This window comes from Manis javanica, chromosome 8 (assembly GCF_040802235.1).
Source record: "Manis javanica isolate MJ-LG chromosome 8, MJ_LKY, whole genome shotgun sequence".
Classification (NCBI taxonomy): domain Eukaryota; kingdom Metazoa; phylum Chordata; class Mammalia; order Pholidota; family Manidae; genus Manis; species Manis javanica.
Genome location: NC_133163.1, coordinates 438,381 through 457,710, shown reverse-complemented (window position 1 = coordinate 457,710; position 19,330 = coordinate 438,381). Strand labels below are relative to the sequence as shown.

Below are 19,330 nucleotides of genomic sequence, written 5' to 3'. Positions count from 1 at the left end.
GTGAACTGAGAAAGTGGTGGACCTGCTCTGAGCAGAGGACTAGGGGCCCTGGTACCCGCATCCTGGCCAGTGTGTTACTGTCCAGGTGCTCTCAGGGCCTTACCTGGGCGGACAGACATACATGAAGGGCCCATCCTGCCTCCAGGAGGTGGGGGCACCCGCACAGACAGGGTTCCATTACACTCACAGAGGAGACAATAATGTAGGTGTGTATTTGTTCACGGGGACCCAGGCAGGTTACAAGGGAACTTCACGCCCAGGAAGGGAGAGAGAATGATGTAGAGCTCAAAGGTGTTCGTGACATTTGTGGACATTATTAATGAGTTTTGTGTTTGAAACTAGGTCATGTTACAACATGAGGAGGGGTACAGTGGAAAGAATGCCATAGACATAAACAGAGAAAGGGTAGCCTGGAGTAGAGATGCCATTTAAGGTCCCCAGTGATGAGCACACTGAGGGGAATCAGCCACCATGACCTGGGGTGACTTAGAGGGGCAGGTGGCTCTCATGCTGGAGAGATGGGACCCTCCCTCTGATGCCTTATGTCCCCTGGAGAGGGCTCAGGGGATGGACTGTGAGCAGAGTCTGGTCTCAGCACAGGGGGGCCTCACGTCTGCAGAGCAGAGCCTGTGGGACTCGGTGAGCGACCGTGTGACAATGTGCACAGAGAGATGGCTCTGCTGCTGGGGTGTGTTTGCTTCAGGTGAGTTTCTGCTGCTGAATCATTGAAAATTCACTGTCTCCAATTTTGTTTGTTTTGCTTTTATTTTCCATGTTGTCTTGGAAGCTCGGCTGCAAACACTGTAATATAGAAGAAACTCAAATATTGCAGTTTTTGAGTCACTAAGTGTCTATAAACCCTTGGGAGTAGTTAAGGTTTGGTTAATGAAATCTTGTTCATGATAAACTTGAGGGTGATCTCTAATGAGATGGGAACTTCTTAAAAGAAATAATCAGTGATGACAAGAGTCGTATTTTTCTGAGCCACTTATTGGAAAACCACCATATCAGGCAAATACCCCCAGTATAGGATCTGATGGCTCCCGCTGTACATGAACATAGGTCCGCCTCCCTGGTGCAGCCTCACATCCCCCCAGGCACCTGTCCCCATGCACATGTGACAGCTCTGGGTCTGGGGTCACACCCCTGGTTCTTCAGAAGCTCACTTTAGGGAAATCCCCTCCTTTCCCCTGTCCCTGCTCCTGCCTGCGTGTGACTTTCAGAACCATGTTGTCAGGTGCATGCCGGGTGGGGGTCAGAGCCCCTGAAGGTGACACAGACATTGAGTTGATAAAGAGAATGGTGTCTTCCCACTTGGAGAATCTGCAATCTCACAGCTCCGTGGTGGCACCAGAGGACTTGCAGTGAATGTTAGATAAATGCCTGTTTCTCTGCACTACATGGTTTTGACAAACTGGTTTCTACCTAAATCCAATACTTCGGAGGACACTTTACAAAGACATTGGAGGTCATTCCTGGTCATGTGACACCAGCAACAGCAAAGTCCTTGGCAATCTGTCTGGAGGGACATGGCCAGCACCGGGTCCTCAAGAGCCCTCTGCACACATACACGGAGTTTGTTCAGCATCCACCTGCCATGGATTTAAATATGTTTTATTTGTTTTGTGTTTTCTCCTTTTCCTGAAGCGACTCCTTGACAAAAGCCTACATCCCTTTATGTCCCTAAGGCCGTGCTTGAGTTCACGTTTCCAGCGTGCAGTGGACCTGCTGTTACTTCCAGTAACGGAGGTGCACACCTTCCAGCCTCATCATAAACCAGCCCAGCGAGTTCTCATTACGTCTCAAATGCTACTCTCCCCACATCCACAGTTTTCCAGAAATGCTGAGGAAATAATATTCTTTAATAAAACTATCCAAACTTTCACGGACCCTTGAGCTCTCGTGGGCTAAGGTGTTCCCGCTGGGCACGAGGGAATCAGGATCCTCTCCCTGTGGACACACCCCTGACCCCTGTGACACGGTCCCTGTGACGACCGTGCACTTAGACATGTTTCCTCCCATAGCAGCCTCGGCCCTCAGGCACTCGGACACTTCAAATATCGGAAAGAATCCATGTACTGTACCTGCTCACGTCAAGAACAGGTGACGGCTGCCTCCCACTCCATCTTTCCCCAGACTCCCATGGCAGGCCACCCATTCATTCCATCTATTGGGAGAAACATCAGATAAAATCATCCTTGAATCCCATTGAAGGGATTTTCACAGGAACTTTGACAACAAATATCACTGCACAACCGCAGAGAGTCGGTGTTCGGGCTCATGGCTCAGGAATACCTCCCTCGCCTCTGGGTGCTGTAATGAAGGTCCACGGACTGGGTGGCTTCTGAACGACAGGGATTTATTCCTCATAGTTGTGGGGCCTGGGAATCTGAGACCAGGTGCCAGCATGCTGGGGGACTGGGGAGAACCTCCTCCCTGGGTGCTGTCCTTCCTGTGGCCTCCATGGAAGGAGGGGCAGGGGAGCCTCCTCAGTGCTGCTTCATGAGGGCGCTGACCCAGTCCCTGAGGCTCCGCCTGCTGACCTCAGTGCTCCCTAGAGGCCCCGCCTCCTACCCCATCACAGTGGGCATGAGGTTTCAACATGTGAAATTCTTGGGGACCCAAACCTTCAGCCCATATCAGTAACTAAAGCATCACGTTTACATTCCAAACACCTGGACGTGTGCTGCAGCAGAGCCCCTCAGGCTGAGGGATCCGAGGCCTCTGACCTTTGAATGAACACGGCTGACACAGGACCTTGAGAACCAGTTCATGACCCTGAGTAATAGACAGCTTCCTTCTGAGACTGGGTCACACCCCTTGCTAATTCCATTATGTGCATTATTTTGTTATTATAATTCCTTGCTTTCTTATGAACTTTATTCTATATTCAGGAGACAGAGCTTGTTGCCTACCCATAATGGCCTCTTATCTCCTCCTATATTTTATACTTTTCAGTTTAATACATCCTCAGGCTCTGTTTTGACGTCTGACTGCTGACACCTCCAGGCTCACCCCCTCCCCCTGCCCACACGTTGAAATGTGATAGAAAGCACGGCTCCCCTCCCTGGATGCCGGAGGGAGACGGAATCCACAGAAGCCCTCCAGGGAGCAGGACCCTGCCCCCATCCCCCTGACTCACAGTAACCCTGGGGGAGTCTCCTTCCCGTCATTCTCTATGTTTCTCGATCAGACTGGGCATACCCGTGAAGCTCCTGTGGTTGTCCTGCCCTGCACGGTGCCCACTCCGGTCAATGATGCCCGTGTGGGGCCAAGACCATAAGCACCCCGCCAGATTTTCTCCTTTGTCTTTGGGTTCATGAGGCATCTGCACTGTGGTGCCCAGCAGGCACTTTCTGAGCTGCTGGCGGACAGCAGGTCCCTGAGCATCTCTGGGCTGCACCCTGCAGGCCAGCTGGCCTCTCTGATACTGTAAGATGCCTGATATAAGATTTGGTAATTAATTGGTTGTCAGGGCCATGAGCAGACTGCCTTTTGTGCAGGTGAGAGTGTTTCCACCTACTACAGTGACCCCTGCTGATTCAGAGACTGATGTGGGAAGTGAACAATCATGACCACAGAGGGGTTCTTTGTGCAGAAGAATAGATGGAGAGGAAGCCCCGTGCTGACGGTTATCCAGCCCTGAACTCCACCTGCATCAGCTGCAAGGACGGATCCTGCTCTGCGGCTCCTGGGCGCCCCCTGGTGCCCTGAGCCGCCTGTACCCGGCCTGTCCTGCCTCCTTGAAGGCAGGTTGGTGGCTAGGATCACATGACCACCCTACCGCGCTGTGTCCTGCACAGTAACGCCTGGCCAGGGGCGGCTCTGGGAGGAAGCGGATTGCCCAGTTTGGTCAAGTTCTCTATGAACGTGATGAGAGCGAAGTAAACAAGAGTGAGAGGTTGGGAAAGGATGTTTATTTCTCACGTCTCAGTCTCTCTGCCGTGCCCTAAGCCCCGTTCACCCCTCCGTGCTCCCCAACTCTCTCCCTCTCCTGCTGCAGTGGGCTCCCCTCTCTGCAGCTCCTTCCTCTTGGGGTAACTCAGTGGGCAGGTCCCTGGTGACTGGTAGGTGCCTGACCAATTATGTACCAGGAATGAAGGGGAGGGGGGAATGGCCATTTCCTCTGCACCCCTTGCCCTGGACAGACAGTCCTGTGAAAGACTGGGGCTCTGCAGCAGTAAACAGGACACTGACAGGCAAACATGCTCTATATGCACATTAATACCACTGCCAGGCCGAAATTCTGGTTGGAAACTTCCATTTACCCAACTCTGAGGCATTGACTGAAGACACACCATGTTCTTGGTGCTGTCTCTGGAGATGGTGACGCGCCCCTTCCTAGAGCCAGGCTGGCACGTGCACCTCATGTACTAATGCAGGTGGCCTAATGTAGCCCCTTCCCTGGTGAACCCCATTCATGTCAGCATTACTGAAGGTGAAACTGAGGCCGACCTTAGAGGATGAGACAGATGATGATATTTATAATAGTTTGGACATGAATTTCTGCTTTCATAGGCTGGCCCTTTGCAGGATGTTGGGATGTGATGAGTGTATTTGGCATGTGAAATTTTGAGAAAATTTGGGAACATGAGGATAGACTGAAGGGGTTTGAATAGGCTGTGAGCCAGTGAACATTAACTTAATGACAAGAGGCATTGTGTTGTGTTTAATTAACTTAGAAACTGAGATTAAAATATTACCATGGAGTATTGGGGTGGCTCCTTCTGTGACCAAATAGTTCTCACCAGGGGAAGACACAGGGAGACTGGGTCACAGCCAGAGTGGGTAAGGTGCCCGGTGACACAAGATAGGCCTCAGCTGTGAGGTGGAGGAAGGAGCCGTGAGCCCACAGGTTCCAGGACTCGGGTCTAGGAGCTGAAGAGAAATAACAAAGTCCCCGGGGTGTCCCAGGGGGTGGACACAACCCAGGACTGTGTTTGCAGAGCCATAAATCTGAATGCAGCCTTCTGACCTCAGAGGGTTAAGGTTAATACATTTTGTTTTATGCCCAGTGTGGGATAATTTCCCTTAGCAGTAGTGTGAAATGAGTAGGTGCCAGGAGAGCATCTCACATCAGGAATCTCCCCACCCAGCTCCCAGCTGTGCAATGACCCTTGGGGCTGCCTCAGGGCCAGGGACACATGCAGGACTGTGGCCCATGGGATGTGCTTCCCCTGGAACCCACCACAGATGAGAAATCGGAAGAGGGAGCTGCTGATGTGGCCTCAGCTTGACCTGGCACCGTTGCCCATGCCTGGATTCTCACATATCAGCAGGATGGCCCTGTGAGAAGGTCATGGACTGCCGTTGGCCTGACAGATGGGAGATAGACCCAGTGCTGAGTGTCGGTGTTCATTCTGCTCTGAGCGTGCCTTCTTCTCAGCTGAGAGGGACTCAGAGACTGTGACAAGGAAAGCCCTACAGCCCCAGGACCTGCTACCAACCCAGGATTCCCTGCTGATCAGGAAGCATTTCCAAGGGTTTCAGACATCAGGATGTGGGTTCTCACACTGTGTCTTTCACACAGTGATACACGGCTGTGTTGTCAGGTCTCAGACTGCTCAGCTCCATGTGGGCTGTGCTCCTGGATGTGTGCCTGGTCATAGTGACACTGCCCTGGAATTTCTGTGTGTATTGGTGCTTCCATTTCTGAGGAAGATCAATCCCATCCCCTCAAACCCCTGTCCGTGGGCCTGCCACCCCCAGCTCATGCAGGAGCCAGTGCAGGTGCATCCGGATGCCTTGCAGGAGGCCTTCCTGGATGCCCCTGGCTTCTTCAGCTCAGCCCCAGACTGCACCAGCTGGACCTGGGGTGGGAGGGGATGATGTGCGCCTGACTGGCCCTGTCCCCTCCTCAGCCCCGGGACGGGGAGCCCCTCACCTGTAGCCACTGCCACCAGGAAGAAGATTCTCCCATTCAGGTCCATTGGTGAGGGATGTTGCCCTTAGTAGCTCCACAGTGCGGGTGCAGTTGTGGGGTGATGCTCTCATGGCACAGACATGCCCATAATTAACCTGGTGTAACACATCTCATTTGAATATTCATGAGGAAAAACACTTCATAGTGAAGTCGTGGCCCAACTTTGGAAGGAGCAGGTAGATGACAGGGACGGTGCACAGGGGGATGAGGAGTGAACATGTCCCAGTCCTTGTTTGTGGATGTGTGTCCCCTGTCACATCCTTGAACTCATGGCAGGCAGAGCAGCTCCTTGTGAGCCCACCTTGAGTGGCACAGACGCCCTGACACTGTGCTGGGACCTGAAGTCTTAGTGTCTTACTCCTGGGATGACTGTTTCCCTGAAATGCTCCTTCCTTGAGGTAGTAAACCTTCCCAGTCCTTCAGTTGTTTCCATTCATATTTTTAGCTGTCCTAATTGTACTTTCTATAGGATCCTCCATACAGCCTTGCATGGTTGCTGCACCAATTTACATTCCCACCAACAGTGCAGGAAATTTCCCTTTTCTCTGCACCCTTGCCCATATTTGTTATTTCTTGTCACTGGGACAGAGGTCCTCCTGTCTGGTGTTTGAGGTCATACCTTCCTGTGGTTATGGGCAGCATTTCCCTATTATTTGGTGATGGGCATCTTCTCATGTTTCTGTTGGCATCTGTGTGTTTTTGTTGGAAAAATATCTGTTCAGGACCTTGGACCAGTTTTTAATTGGATTATTTGGTTTTTTGTTTTGGCATTGAATTTTATGAGTTCATTATACATTTTGGATATTAGCCCCTTTTGAATATATCATTTGAAAATATATTCTCCCACATGGTAGGCTGCGTTTATGTTTTGGGGAGAGTTTCCTCGGCTGTGCAGAAGCTTTTCTGTTTGATGTCGTCCCACTTATTTCTGTTTGCTTAGTTACTGTGCCTGGGGAGACAAATCCATAAAGAAATTCCTCATGGTGAAGTTCATGGAATTATTTCCTATAAATTCTTCTCAGAGACTTATTGTTTCCTTCCTTACATTTAGGTCTTTAATCCACTGGGAGTTTACTTTGTGTTTGATGTAATTCAGTGATATAATTTCATTCTCTTCCATGTAGCTGTCCAGTGTTCCCAGCACTATTTGTTTAGGAGACTCTCTTTTCCATTGTATATTTACTGCTCATTGTTATATATTGATTGACCATATATGCATAGGTTTATATCCAAGCTTTCTATTCTGTTCCACTGATCTGTGTGGTGGTCTTAGCCAGGACCATACTGGTTGAATCACTGTAGTTGTGTAGCATAGCCTGAAGTCAGGGAGCATAATACCCAAAGCATTGTTCATTATCAAATTCGCTCTGGACATATGGGGTAATTTTTCACTCCTTATGACTTCAGGGTTAGTGTCTCTAGTTCACTGAAAAATGTCACTTGTATTTTGAAAGGGAGGGCATTGAGTCTGTAAACTGCTTTGTGCAGGATGGCCATTTCACAATACTAAACTTCCTATCCATGAGCAGGGAAAGGATTTCTATTTATTTGTGTCCTTTTCAATTCCTTCCATCAGTGACTTACAGTTTTCAGAGTAGAGGTCTTTCCTCTGCCCGGTCAGCTTTATTCTCAAGCTCAGGTTTGATTCTTAGGATGTGTGATTTTGGAACTACTTGGATCCAGATGAGTCCCTTCACAAGTAATTAACACCAAAAGATCACCTTAGACTCTCCATGGCATGTACAGGAATCTCTTCTAACACACGCAGAGGGAATGGAGGGCTGACCTGAGAGACTACAGCAGCAATAGGAAAAGCTTGAAGGTTTTATAACAATCAGTCTTCAGCCAAGCATACGTTCCCAAGGACCCGGGCAGGACACAGCTGTAAGAATTCCCACCTGTTGGTCAGTGGGACCTGAGCCCCAGGATGGTCTCAGGGTCTGGGCAGGACATTCTCCAGCTGCTCTGAGGCCTGCAAGTTCCCTAGTAATACAACTCAGTAAACCACAAAGAGGATTTCTATTCCTGCGTTCTCCTCATCTCTGTATCTCAAATATATTAGATGTCATACTTCCACCAGTGGCTCTGGGAGTTAAGTCACCTGGGCATTTTAGACGTCATCCCTGAAGGACAAAGGAAGCCACCTTGGTGATATTTACATGAAGAACAGTGCCGCCCAGGGAGCAAACGGCCACACTTCTCTCTTGCTCCGAGGGATGTTTTCACAAGCGATAATTTGGAAAAACTGACCAGGGACACCGTACAATTGGCCCCAGGAAAGGAAAACTGACATTAGAAATTTCATAATTGTTGGTTGGGCAAAAGGAGAGAACTCTGTTTTGGTCCGAATAACAATCCCACCCTACCATAAATTCGAAGCTTCCGCTTACCCCTGTGCATGCATCAAACCTTGGGTCTGCTGGCAAAATGACAGTGTTCATGAGCTGTACTGTTGGGAAATGTGAATCAGGCTACAGAAAGTGCCTCAATTGTTGCCCTGACATGCTGCCTCTGGGCATTTACAATTGCCCAATGAAGTTTTTGAGGTTTGGCAAATTGGCTTCATGCAGCTACTCCACCTCGTGGATATAAATATATGTTAGTAAATGAGTTGTATGTTTCCTCACTGACATGAGGTCACCCCTTGTACACAGGCCAATGCCTTTTAAGGGGCTAAATTCAGTTGTAAGTGGTGACCCCTGCCTGGGGGACCCCTCTGGAATAACCACCTATCAGTGAACCGAAGTTCCTGCCCAGTTCCTTTGACATGTAAGCACATTTGGGCCCATTTCACCACTTCCACTGTGCTTACCATCCTCAATCCTCTGACCTACTTGTGGGCAGTAATGGCACTCTTAAGATGCAAATGGCAAAACTTGTAGATCCCCCAACTACCCTGAGCAAAAGAATAGCCATTGGTCCTAAGTCTCAGATCCACCCCCTTTGGGACGTGCATGCTTTCAGCCTTTGAGTCAGTCTTGGGCCGCACAATTGCATGTGGCCCCTGCCTCGTCTGACTCACAGCTGATAAGAGGATATGCTGGAAATACCGTAAAGGCTTAATTTCTTCTATTGAAAAGAGCAACACTTTGGTAGAGCAAGCTTCTCACCCCACACTCCAGGATATGGAAACTGTAAGCATCAAACCTTACAAAATGGACATGTGGTCTAATGCAAAGACCTCAGAATGATTCTCTTCCACTTTACTGGATCTCTCACCCTTATTAAGTGCTTCTAACCAACCCTGGTGGCACCAAGCTCCAAGGAATACATTCCTTGCTTCTTCTGACTCATCTTACGAAAGGCACCAAGTCCTGCCTGGCCTGAGCTCCATAGGCGACCAGGAAGTAAGGATTTCCCGGAAGGGGAGCAAGCGACACCTCACAACACAGCTTTCCCACATCACGGGGATGCGGCCTGGAAAACTTTCCTGCTTCTTTCTCCTTCATGTAAATGAAACGCCCTTCATGAGTTTCTGAAACCTTTGTAAAAACAGGGAAACCCCATCTCAGCTTAGGTCCTTTTGGAAGCGCCACAGTACAATCCCTTGAGCTCTTTCCAAGGGCTTAGTGAGCTAGGCACAGCCAAAGTCTTTCTTTTAGCTTCACTGTTAGCTGACCTTGGATTCCTACAGGCTGTGCTGATCAAGATGATACTACTGTTGAAGTGTCTTTGGCTTCTGCTGCTTGCAAAATGTTCGTCAGCTGTTGCTCCGTGTTCACACCTGTCCTTTGTTTACTCAGATGCACTCAGTTATCTCCTTCAGTGAGCTCTCACAATGACCCGTATTCTGCTTTTGTGGGCAATTTCAGCAGGGACTTCCAGGAGGCATAGCTGCCTTTGCGTTTGCCAGAATGGGAGATCTGTTCTGCTCTAAAATAAAGCATAAGGGCCAATTTGGGATTGCACATTGCTTCTGTTCTCTATGATTATTCTAAGCTCTGTATGGTGTCACCTCTTAAACTTCTGTCAAGGTGATGTACTCAGTACCAAGGCGATCACCACCTATGATCACCTGGATATGCATTACGGATGGGAAGAGCCTGAGAGCTCCCCACCCCCAACCCTTTTTGTGACTCAAATGTGGCCAGAAGTGTTTCCAAGGGCTTTGAAACAACCCTCTGACACAGGACATGACAGCCCCGAAATGTCCCTATCACTGATGGTCACTCAATACAGAAAACTTGTCTCTGGATCAGTGTTGCTTTTGATGGAAGATCTTGATTGAAAGGGGGGCAGTGTGAAAACTGATAAAGAGGAACCTGACTGACAAGGCATCAGAGGCCTGCAGGGGGACCTCTCACACCCGCCCTCCTGGAAGTGCAACTGCACAGCCCACAGGACGGAAGGGAGGGACACCTGGCAACTCACACTGTTCTGGCTGCTTTAACGCTAAGTAGGAGGAGGAAGAGTTTCCACCTCCCCTGGCAACAGTCCAACCAATGAGAGGCTGTTACGACCCAGCCAATGAGCAGCCATGACACCTGGAACTCCCAGTTTCCCCCCGTGGGCTTTCTGCTGAGAACAGTCCCCCAAGGCCCCCTTGCTCCAGGAAGGACCATGCTGTCCTGTGTTCCCTGCACATGCCCGGGGCTGAGCCACCGCTCCTCCTGAAGTGCGGTCCCTGCTGTTCCCACCTAGACCCCCTTTGCTGGTGAAGCAACTGAGAGCTTTGCTTTCTGGTTGACATGGCGCCAGGGTGCCTCAGGGGGCACTGAGGGGGGAGACGTGCTGGCCGGGCCCACCGGCTGCTGAGGGATGACAAAGGGCTTGCGTCGCTTACATCGGAGACAGACAGTCCAATTTGGTTCCTTCTGAGTCACAGTTGCCTTCTTTATTCCTGGAAAGACTGGGCGCTACAGGGCGAGGCAGCAGCGCCCAGGACTCCCTGATTCAGGAGACAGTCGTCTGTGGGGCCAACGACTTGCCCTGAATCTCTGGAGAGAGACTATGAGCCGCTGACGGGCAGGGCTTCTTCCGTCCCAGGAGATGCGCACGGCCCTGCCCGGCACAGTAACCCAGCTCCGTCTGCACGTGCCGCCCAGAGATGATGCGACACATCCTCTCAGGGGCCTTTGATCAGGGTGAGCTTCCAGCAGGGAAAGGAGGAAACAGGGACTTGGTCTAATGAAGTGGCCCAGGAACAGCCTTCTCACCGCTGCTTCCAGCAGCATCACATTCACGTTACAAATCTCAACCAGGAAGGTTTACTGGTGAACTGCTGGTGGCCAGTAAGGCCTGAAGGGTGTTGAGGGGGCCTAGCCAGATACGTGGGTGGTCTGGGGTCCTGGCAGTGGGCATGGTGCCCTGAGACTCCAAGAGTGCAAATGCCATCAGAGCTGACAGGGAGAGGCAAATCCCCTGGGTAATGGTGGAGATGCCATATGATTGTGCATTTAAGAAAGACATTCATGAACTTATATTTTTAGTTCCATTGTAGGTTACAGTGTGTGGTGGAGGGTGGGGTTGATCCAACACTTATGGGAGAATTGACTTATGGGTGAAACCCGAATTTTCTATCGGTTTTAGAATTTAGGAAATTGATCGTTAAATCAGTTTTCCTTGTGTGCAGGACAATTTATCTGCTAATATTCTGACTTCTTGCAAAATCAGCTGTTCACTGGAGGCAAAGAGCAAGTGGTCCAAAGGGACTTCAGTCACTGTGAGATATTCATTGGCCTTTCCACAGATTCAAGCGGCAAGAAGCAACTGTTGCTTTTAGTGTTCTTTTTCTAATTCTTGTTAGTGTTGTGACATATTTATATTTTTGTCTCCTTCCTGATCTGGTTTGAGGGAGTCAGGAAGTCATCGTCCCCTGTCCCCTCGTCAGCTCAGCACACCCTCTGTCCCTCAGGGTTTCTGACACCCTCAGGATGTGGGTTCTCACGCTGTGTCTCTCGCACAGTAATACACGGCCGTGTCCTCGGGTCTCAGACTGCTCAGCTCCAGGAAGGCTGTGCTCGTGGATGTGTCCCTGGTCATGGTGACTCGGCCCTGGAACTTCTGTGCATATTTGGTGCTACCATCTCCACAGTAGATCCATCCCATCCACTCGAAGTCTTGTCCAGGGACCTGCCGCACCCAGCTCATATAGTAGCTGGTGAAGGTGTATCCGGACGCCTTGCAGGAGAGCTTCACGGACGTCCCCGGCTTCTTCAGCTCAGCCCCAGACTGCACCAGCTGGACCTGGGAGTGGACACCTGCGGGAGGACATGGGAGGGACTGACATGCCTGTGACTGGCCCTGTCCCCTCCTCAGCCCAGGGACAGGGGAGCCCCTCACCTGCAGCCAGTGCCAGGAGGAAGAGGACTCTCCAGCTCCAGTCCATGGTGAGGGGCGGTGCTCTGTAGGGTGCACTCCTGGGCTGATGCTCTCAGGGCACAGAGATGCCCATCTTTAACCTGGTGTACCCCAGCTCATTTGCATATTCATGAGGCAGAATACTTTATAGGGAAGGATGTGTCCTACCTGAGAACCAGCAGGTAGTGCACAAAGAGTCCATGGGGTTTGAGGAGCAAGAATCCCAGTCCTTGTTTGCAGATATGTGTCCCCTTCACATTCCTGAGCTCAGTGTAGACAAGGCTCCTTACACTGGGGGACAAGCCCCTCCAAAGTTCCTATTCCCTGTGAGCCCACCTTGAATGGCACGGAGACCCCCTGACCCTGTGCTGGGTTCTGAAATCTTAGTGTCTTACTCCTGGGATCACATTGTCTGTCAGTGCTGCACCAGTCAGTTAATAATCCCTCCACGTCCTGCAGTTCTTCCTACTCAGAGTTGCAGAAACCCTGGAAATGCCTGCATTGCGGGTGGCTCTCCATTGCCTTATCACGTTAGGTAAACACTTCTTCAAGAAGAGGGTATTTATAACTCACAGCAGCTGTCTGTGTGCATCTTTAAATTGTATTTAAATACCTTAGGAAGTCAGTGCCAGGCCCCAGGAGGGAAGGGATTCTCATTCCCTGCACCTGCTCCAGGGCTGCAGTCCTCTCCTGGGGAGCAGCGCCCCCTGCAGCCCAGCCCCCATCCTACAGGGCACTGCATGCCTGGTTCCCCAGGCCATTTCCCTCAGCACCTCTAGTCCCGTGTAAGTGGCTGTGTCCTACCTCAGGTGCTCGTTCAGGCACCACGTGCCCTGACATGGTCTCCTTAGACAGTGAGGGGACCATACTAAACCCACATGCGCTGCGCAGAGACCAGGAGGTACTTCATGCCACCCAGCGGGCCCCTTCCCTGGAGCTTCCATAGGCGTGACAGTCCACACTCAGGGTGAGTCCAGACCCTCAGGGCTCTGGGGCATAGATTCTCCTTGAGGCTCCTCTGCACAAGGTACCACCTGAATGGATCTGCACATACTGACCTCATACACAAACCCACTGCATGCCTAGAGACACACACACACGCATGCACACACAGAAGGTGGTGTTCTTGCTGACTCCAGACTTGCCCCTCCCTGTGTATAGCACATGGGCAGTGACCCCACACTAACTCTAGGCCTGGGGACAGTGACTTCCCCTCTCCATGAGAACCACAGTGAACCTTCCAGAGCACAGATTAGGACGTTCATGTCTGTGTGTTTGTCCCTGCAGCACCTAGGATCCTGCAGATGCCCAGGGAGAGTGGGACATGGTGTTCCTCAAATACATATGGGGCCCTGTCCCTTCTTGGCCCAGTCACTACACAGCAGTCTTGTTTCCCCTGCAGCCCAGGCCTGGAGGGGAGACCCCTGAGGGTGAGGGTGAGGCAGTTCCCCTCCAGCTGACTCTGGGGAGGCTGCTCTGTCGGGGCACCTGAGGGGAGGGGCAGCCGGGGCAGGTGAGTGAGTCCAGCTCGTGAGGGGTGCCCGGCTTCTGCAGGACTCCTGGCCACCATGAGGGACTCACTTCTGCCCATCTTTGGGGCTCTACCCTGCTGGTCACCTCCCCTCTGACCCCCTGTCCATGGGCCTCAGGCCTGGCATCTGGCGCAGCATCAGACTCCCTGCTTTGTCCCCAAGGACGGCACCAGCCAGGTCCCTGCGGGCCCCCCACCTCCTCACTCCTGGTCTGTGGGTCTGGTGGAAGCCTGGGACACACCTGATGCCCCACAAATCCCATGAGGACAGGGAACCTCTGGCAGAGAGAGAAAGTGTCTCAGGCCAGGGGAAGGTCCTGAGCTCCGTCTTGAAGCTGAAGATGTCAGAACAGCACAGCTGTCCCTTCCCTGGTTTGCTGTGAGTGTTCCCTCTGGATGTCCCCGAGTCCCCTTGTGCAGACACCGTGTGTGTCCTGTGGCACCTGCAGCATAATCTGCTCTTTTAACCCTGGGTGGTCTCATGTGTGTGGAGGGCATTATGTCCTCATGATTAAACAGTAGGCTTCAGTGGAACTTCTCTGGGCTGTGACCCTCACAAATCTGCTCATTGAGCACATCTGCTGCCCCCAAATACCTACCTAGGTGCATGGTCCCAGTCCATTTCCCTGAGACAAAACCCTGTTCAGTGTTATTCACCCAACAGGTGGCATCACATGATGGTGGGCCCAGAGCAGGGAGGAATCCCCTCCCGCCCCAGAACACAGGTCGGGAGAGCCCTTCCCTGAGGGTCTGCCTGGAGGAGGTCTCAGGGATTTGTCAGCGATCAGTCCTCTCCCCCCGTCAGAGCCATGAGGGGGGGTGGATCCCATCTGAGAACCTGGAGGCACTGGAGGGAAGGCCCACGCCAGGGTGGGTGCGGCCCAGGCGCTGTCCTCCCTGTACCAGAGCCCCCTGTGCCCCCACCGTGCATGACCGTCCCCTGAAAGGGCTCCTGCTCCTTGTGCTCCTGCAGCTTCTGTTCCAGGGGAGCAGATCACTCTGTGCCCTGGGAGGAGCATCGGAGGTCATCCTCCAACCTCACTGAAGGGGTTTCATCGGGAGTGTTAAGTAGCAGCGCTGATGGGGAAACCCGGAGAGTGTGTCCGGCTCCCGGCTCACCAGGGTCACCCTCTGCTCTGGCTGCTGTAATGATGACCCACAGGCGGGGTGGCTGACAAACAGCAGAATTTTATTTCTCACAGCTGTGGGTTCTGGGATCCTGAGTTCCGGTGCCAGCAATTTGGGTTCTCTGGGGAGAACCTCCTTCCTGGGGGGCTGTCCCTCCTGTGACCTCACGTGGAAGAAGGGGACATGGAGCCTCCTCAGTGCTGTTTCACGAGGGCCCGGACCCCACTCATGGGGCTCTGCCTCCTGACCTCAGTGCTTACTAAACACCCCATCACCTAACCCATCACTATGGGCATTAGGATTCAAGATGTTAAAATTTGGGGTGAAACAAACTTCAGCTCATTGGGGTGAAACTAAAGCATCAATTTAAATTTTCAACACCTAGAAGTCTACTGCCACACATCCCCTCAAGCTGGGCTATTAGAAAACTCTGACTTTTGAATGAACATGGCTTATGCAGGACCTTGAGGACAAGGTCATGACCCTGAGCAATAGACATCTTCCTCCTGAGACTGGGTCACACCCCTTGCTAATTCCATTATTTGCATTATTTTGTTATTATAATTCCTTGCTTTCTTATGAACTTTCTTTTACATTCAGCAGACCCAGGTTATTGCCTACCCATAATGACCTCTTATCTCCCCCTATATTTTATACTTTTCAGTTTAATACATCGTGAGGCTCTGTTTTGACGTCTGACTGCTGACACCTCTAGCCTCACCCCCTCCCCCTGCCCACACGTGGAAATATGAAGGAAAGCACGGCTCCCCTCCCTGGATGCCTGTGTGACACGGAATCCACAGAAGCCCTCCTGGGAGCAGGACCCTCACCCTTCCCCCTGACCCACAGTAACCCGCTGGGGGAGTCTCCTTTCCTGTCACACTCCATGTTTCTCGATCAGACTGGGCATACCCGTGAAGCTCCTGTGGTTGTACTGCCCTGCACAGTGCCCACTCTGGTCAATGATGCCCACGTGGGGCCAAGACCATGTGGACCCCGCCAGGGTTTCTCCTTTGTCTTTGGGTTCATGAGGCATCTGCAGTGTGGTGCCCACCTGGCACTTCCTGAGCTGCTGGCGGAAGCACGTCCCCGAGCATCTCTGGGCTGCACCGTGCAGGCCAGCTGGCCTCTCTGATACGGTAAGATGCCTGATATAATATTTGGTAATTAATTGGTTGTCAGGGCCATGAGCAGACTGCCTTTTGTGCAGGTGAGAATGTTTCCTCCTACTACAGTGACCCCTGCTGATTCAGAGACTGATGTGGGAAGTGAACAATCATGACCACAGAGGGGTTCTTTGTGCAGAAGAATAGATGGAGAGGAAGCCCCGTGCTGACGGTTATCCAGCCCTGAACTCCACCTGCATCAGCTGCAAGGACGGATCCTGCTCTGCGGCTCCTGGGCGCCCCCTGGTGCCCTGAGCCGCCTGTACCCGGCCTGTCCTGCCTCCTTGAAGGCAGGTTGGTGTCTAGGATCACATGACCACCCTACCGCGCTGTGTCCTGCACAGTAACGCCTGGCCAGGGGCGGCTCTGGGAGGAAGCGGATTGCCCAGTTTGGTCAAGTTCTCTATGAATGTGATGAGAGCGAAGTAAACAAGAGTGAGAGCTTGGGAAAGGATGTTTATTTCTCACGTCTCAGTCTCTCTGCCGTGCCCTAAGCCCCGTTCACCCCTCCGTGCTCCCCAACTCTCTCCCTCTCCTGCTGCAGTGGGCTCCCCTCTCTGCAGCTCCTTCCTCTTGGGGTAACTCAGTGGGCAGGTCCCTGGTGACTGGCAGGTGCCTGACCAATTATGTACCAGGAATGAAGGGGAGGGGGGAATGGCCATTTCCTCTGCACCCCTTGCCCTGGACAGACAGTCCTGTGAAAGACTGGGGCTCTGCAGCAGTAAACAGGACACTGACAGGCAAACATGCTCTATATGCACATTAATACCACTGCCAGGCCGAAATTCTGGTTGGAAACTTCCATTTACCCAACTCTGAGGCATTGACTGCAGACACACCATGTTCTTGGTGCTGTCTCTGGAGATGGTGACGCGCCCCTTCCTAGAGCCAGGCTGGCACGTGCACCTCATGTACTAATGCAGGTGGCCTAATGTAGCCCCTTCCCTGGTGAACCCCATTCATGTCAGCATTACTGAAGGTGAAACTGAGGCCGACCTTAGAGGATGAGACAGATGATGATATTTATAATAGTTTGGACATGAATTTCTGCTTTCATAGGCTGGCCCTTTGCAGGATGTTGGGATGTGGTGAGTGTATTTGGCATGTGAAATTTTGAGAAAATTTGGGAACATGAGGATAGACTGAAGGGGTTTGAATAGGCTGTGAGCCAGTGAACATTAACTTAATGACAAGAGGCATTGTGTTGTGTTTAATTAACTTAGAAACTGAGATTAAAATATTACCATGGAGTATTGGGGTGGCTCCTTCTGTGACCAAATAGTTCTCACCAGGGGAAGACACAGGGAGACTGGGTCACAGCCAGAGTGGGTAAGGTGCCCGGTGACACAAGATAGGCCTCAGCTGTGAGGTGGAGGAAGGAGCCGTGATCCCACAGGTTCCAGGACTCGGGTCTAGGAGCTGAAGAGAAATAACAAAGTCCCCGGGGTGTCCCAGGGGGTGGACACAACCCAGGACTGTGTTTGCAGAGCCATAAATCTGAATGCAGCCTTCTGACCACAGAGGGTTAAGGTTAATACATTTTGTTTTATGCCCAGTGTGGGATAATTTCCCTTAGCAGTAGTGTGAAATGAGTAGGTGCCAGGAGAGCATCTCACATCAGGAATCTCCCTACCCAGCTCCCAGCTGTGCAATGACCCTTGGGGCTGCCTCAGGGCCAGGGACACATGCAGGACTGTGTCCCATGGGATGTGCTTCCCCTGGAACCCACCACAGATGAGAAATCTGAAGAGGGAGCTGCTGATGTGGCCTCAGCTTGACCTGGCACCGCTGCCCATGCCTGGATTCTCACATATCAGCAGGATGGCCCTGTGAGAAGGTCATGGACTGCCGTTGGCCTGACAGATGGGAGATAGACCCAGTGCTGAGTGTCGGTGTTCATGCTGCTCTGAGCGTGCCTTCTTCTCAGCTGAGAGGGACTCCGAGACTGTGACAAGGAAAGCCCTACAGCCCCAGGACCTGCTACCAACCCAGGATTCCCTGCTGGTCAGGAAGCATTTCCAAGGGTTTCAGACATCAGGATGTGGGTTCTCACACTGTGTCTCTCGCACAGTGATACACGGCTGTGTTGTCAGGTCTCAGACTGCTCGGCTCCATGTGGGCTGTGCTCCTGGATGTGTGCCTGGTCATAGTGACACTGCCCTGGAATTTCTGTGTGTATTGGTGCTTCCATTTCTGAGGAAGATCAATCCCATCCCCTCAAACGTGTACCAGGAATGAAGGGGAGGGGGGAATGGCCATTTCCTCTGCACCCCTTGCCCTGGACAGACAGTCCTGTGAAAGACTGGGGCTCTGCAGCAGTAAACAGGACACTGACAGGCAAACATGCTCTATATGCACATTAATACCACTGCCAGGCCGAAATTCTGGTTGGAAACTTCCATTTACCCAACTCTGAGGCATTGACTGCAGACACACCCTGTCCGTGGGCCTGCCACCCCCAGCTCATGCAGGGCCAGTGCAGGTGCATCCGGATGCCTTGCAGGAGGCCTTCCTGGATGCCCCTGGCTTCTTCAGCTCAGCCCCAGACTGCACCAGCTGGACCTGGGGTGGGAGGGGATGATGTGCGCCTGACTGGCCCTGTCCCCACCTCAGCCCCGGGACGGGGAGCCCCTCACCTGTAGCCACTGTCACCAGGAAGAAGATTCTCCCATTCAGGTCCATGGTGAGGGGTGTTGCCCTTAGTAGCTCCACAGTGCGGGTGCAGTTGTGGGGTGATGCTCTCATGGCACAGACATGCCCATAATTAACCTGGTGTAACGCATCTCATTTGAATATTCATGAGGAAAAACACTTCATAGTGAAGTCGTGGCCCAACTTTGGAAGGAGCAGGTAGATGACAGGGACGGTGCACAGGGGGATGAGGAGTGAACATGTCCCAGTCCTTGTTTGTGGATCTGTGTCCCCTGTCACATCCTTGAACTCATGGCAGGCAGAGCAGCTCCTTGTGAGCCCACCTTGAGTGGCACAGACGCCCTGACACTGTGCTGGGACCTGAAGTCTTAGTGTCTTACTCCTGGGATCACTGTTTCCCTGAAATGCTCCTTCCTTGAGGTAGTAAACCTTCCCAGTCCTTCAGTTGTTTCCATTCATATTTTTAGCTGTCCTAATTGTACTTTCTATAGGATCCTCCATACAGCCTTGCATGGTTGCTGCACCAATTTACATTCCCACCAACAGTGCAGGAAATTTCCCTTTTCTCTGCACCCTTGCCCATATTTGTTATTTCTTGTCACTGGGACAGAGGTCCTCCTGTCTGGTGTT

The 19,330-nt window shown here is 51.9% G+C and overlaps 1 gene segment (V, D, J or C); it reads right to left on the bottom strand.

The window, feature by feature from the left end:
• Positions 1 to 11,806: 11,806 nt before the first annotated feature.
• The window catches only part of LOC140843225 (immunoglobulin heavy variable 1-3-like), a 29,771-nt gene continuing 22,247 nt past the window's right edge, over positions 11,807 to 19,330 (bottom strand). Inside the window, 2 exon segments of the V gene segment in view lie at positions 11,807 to 12,123; positions 12,206 to 12,269. Of these exon segments, the coding sequence occupies positions 11,807 to 12,123; positions 12,206 to 12,251 (363 nt within the window).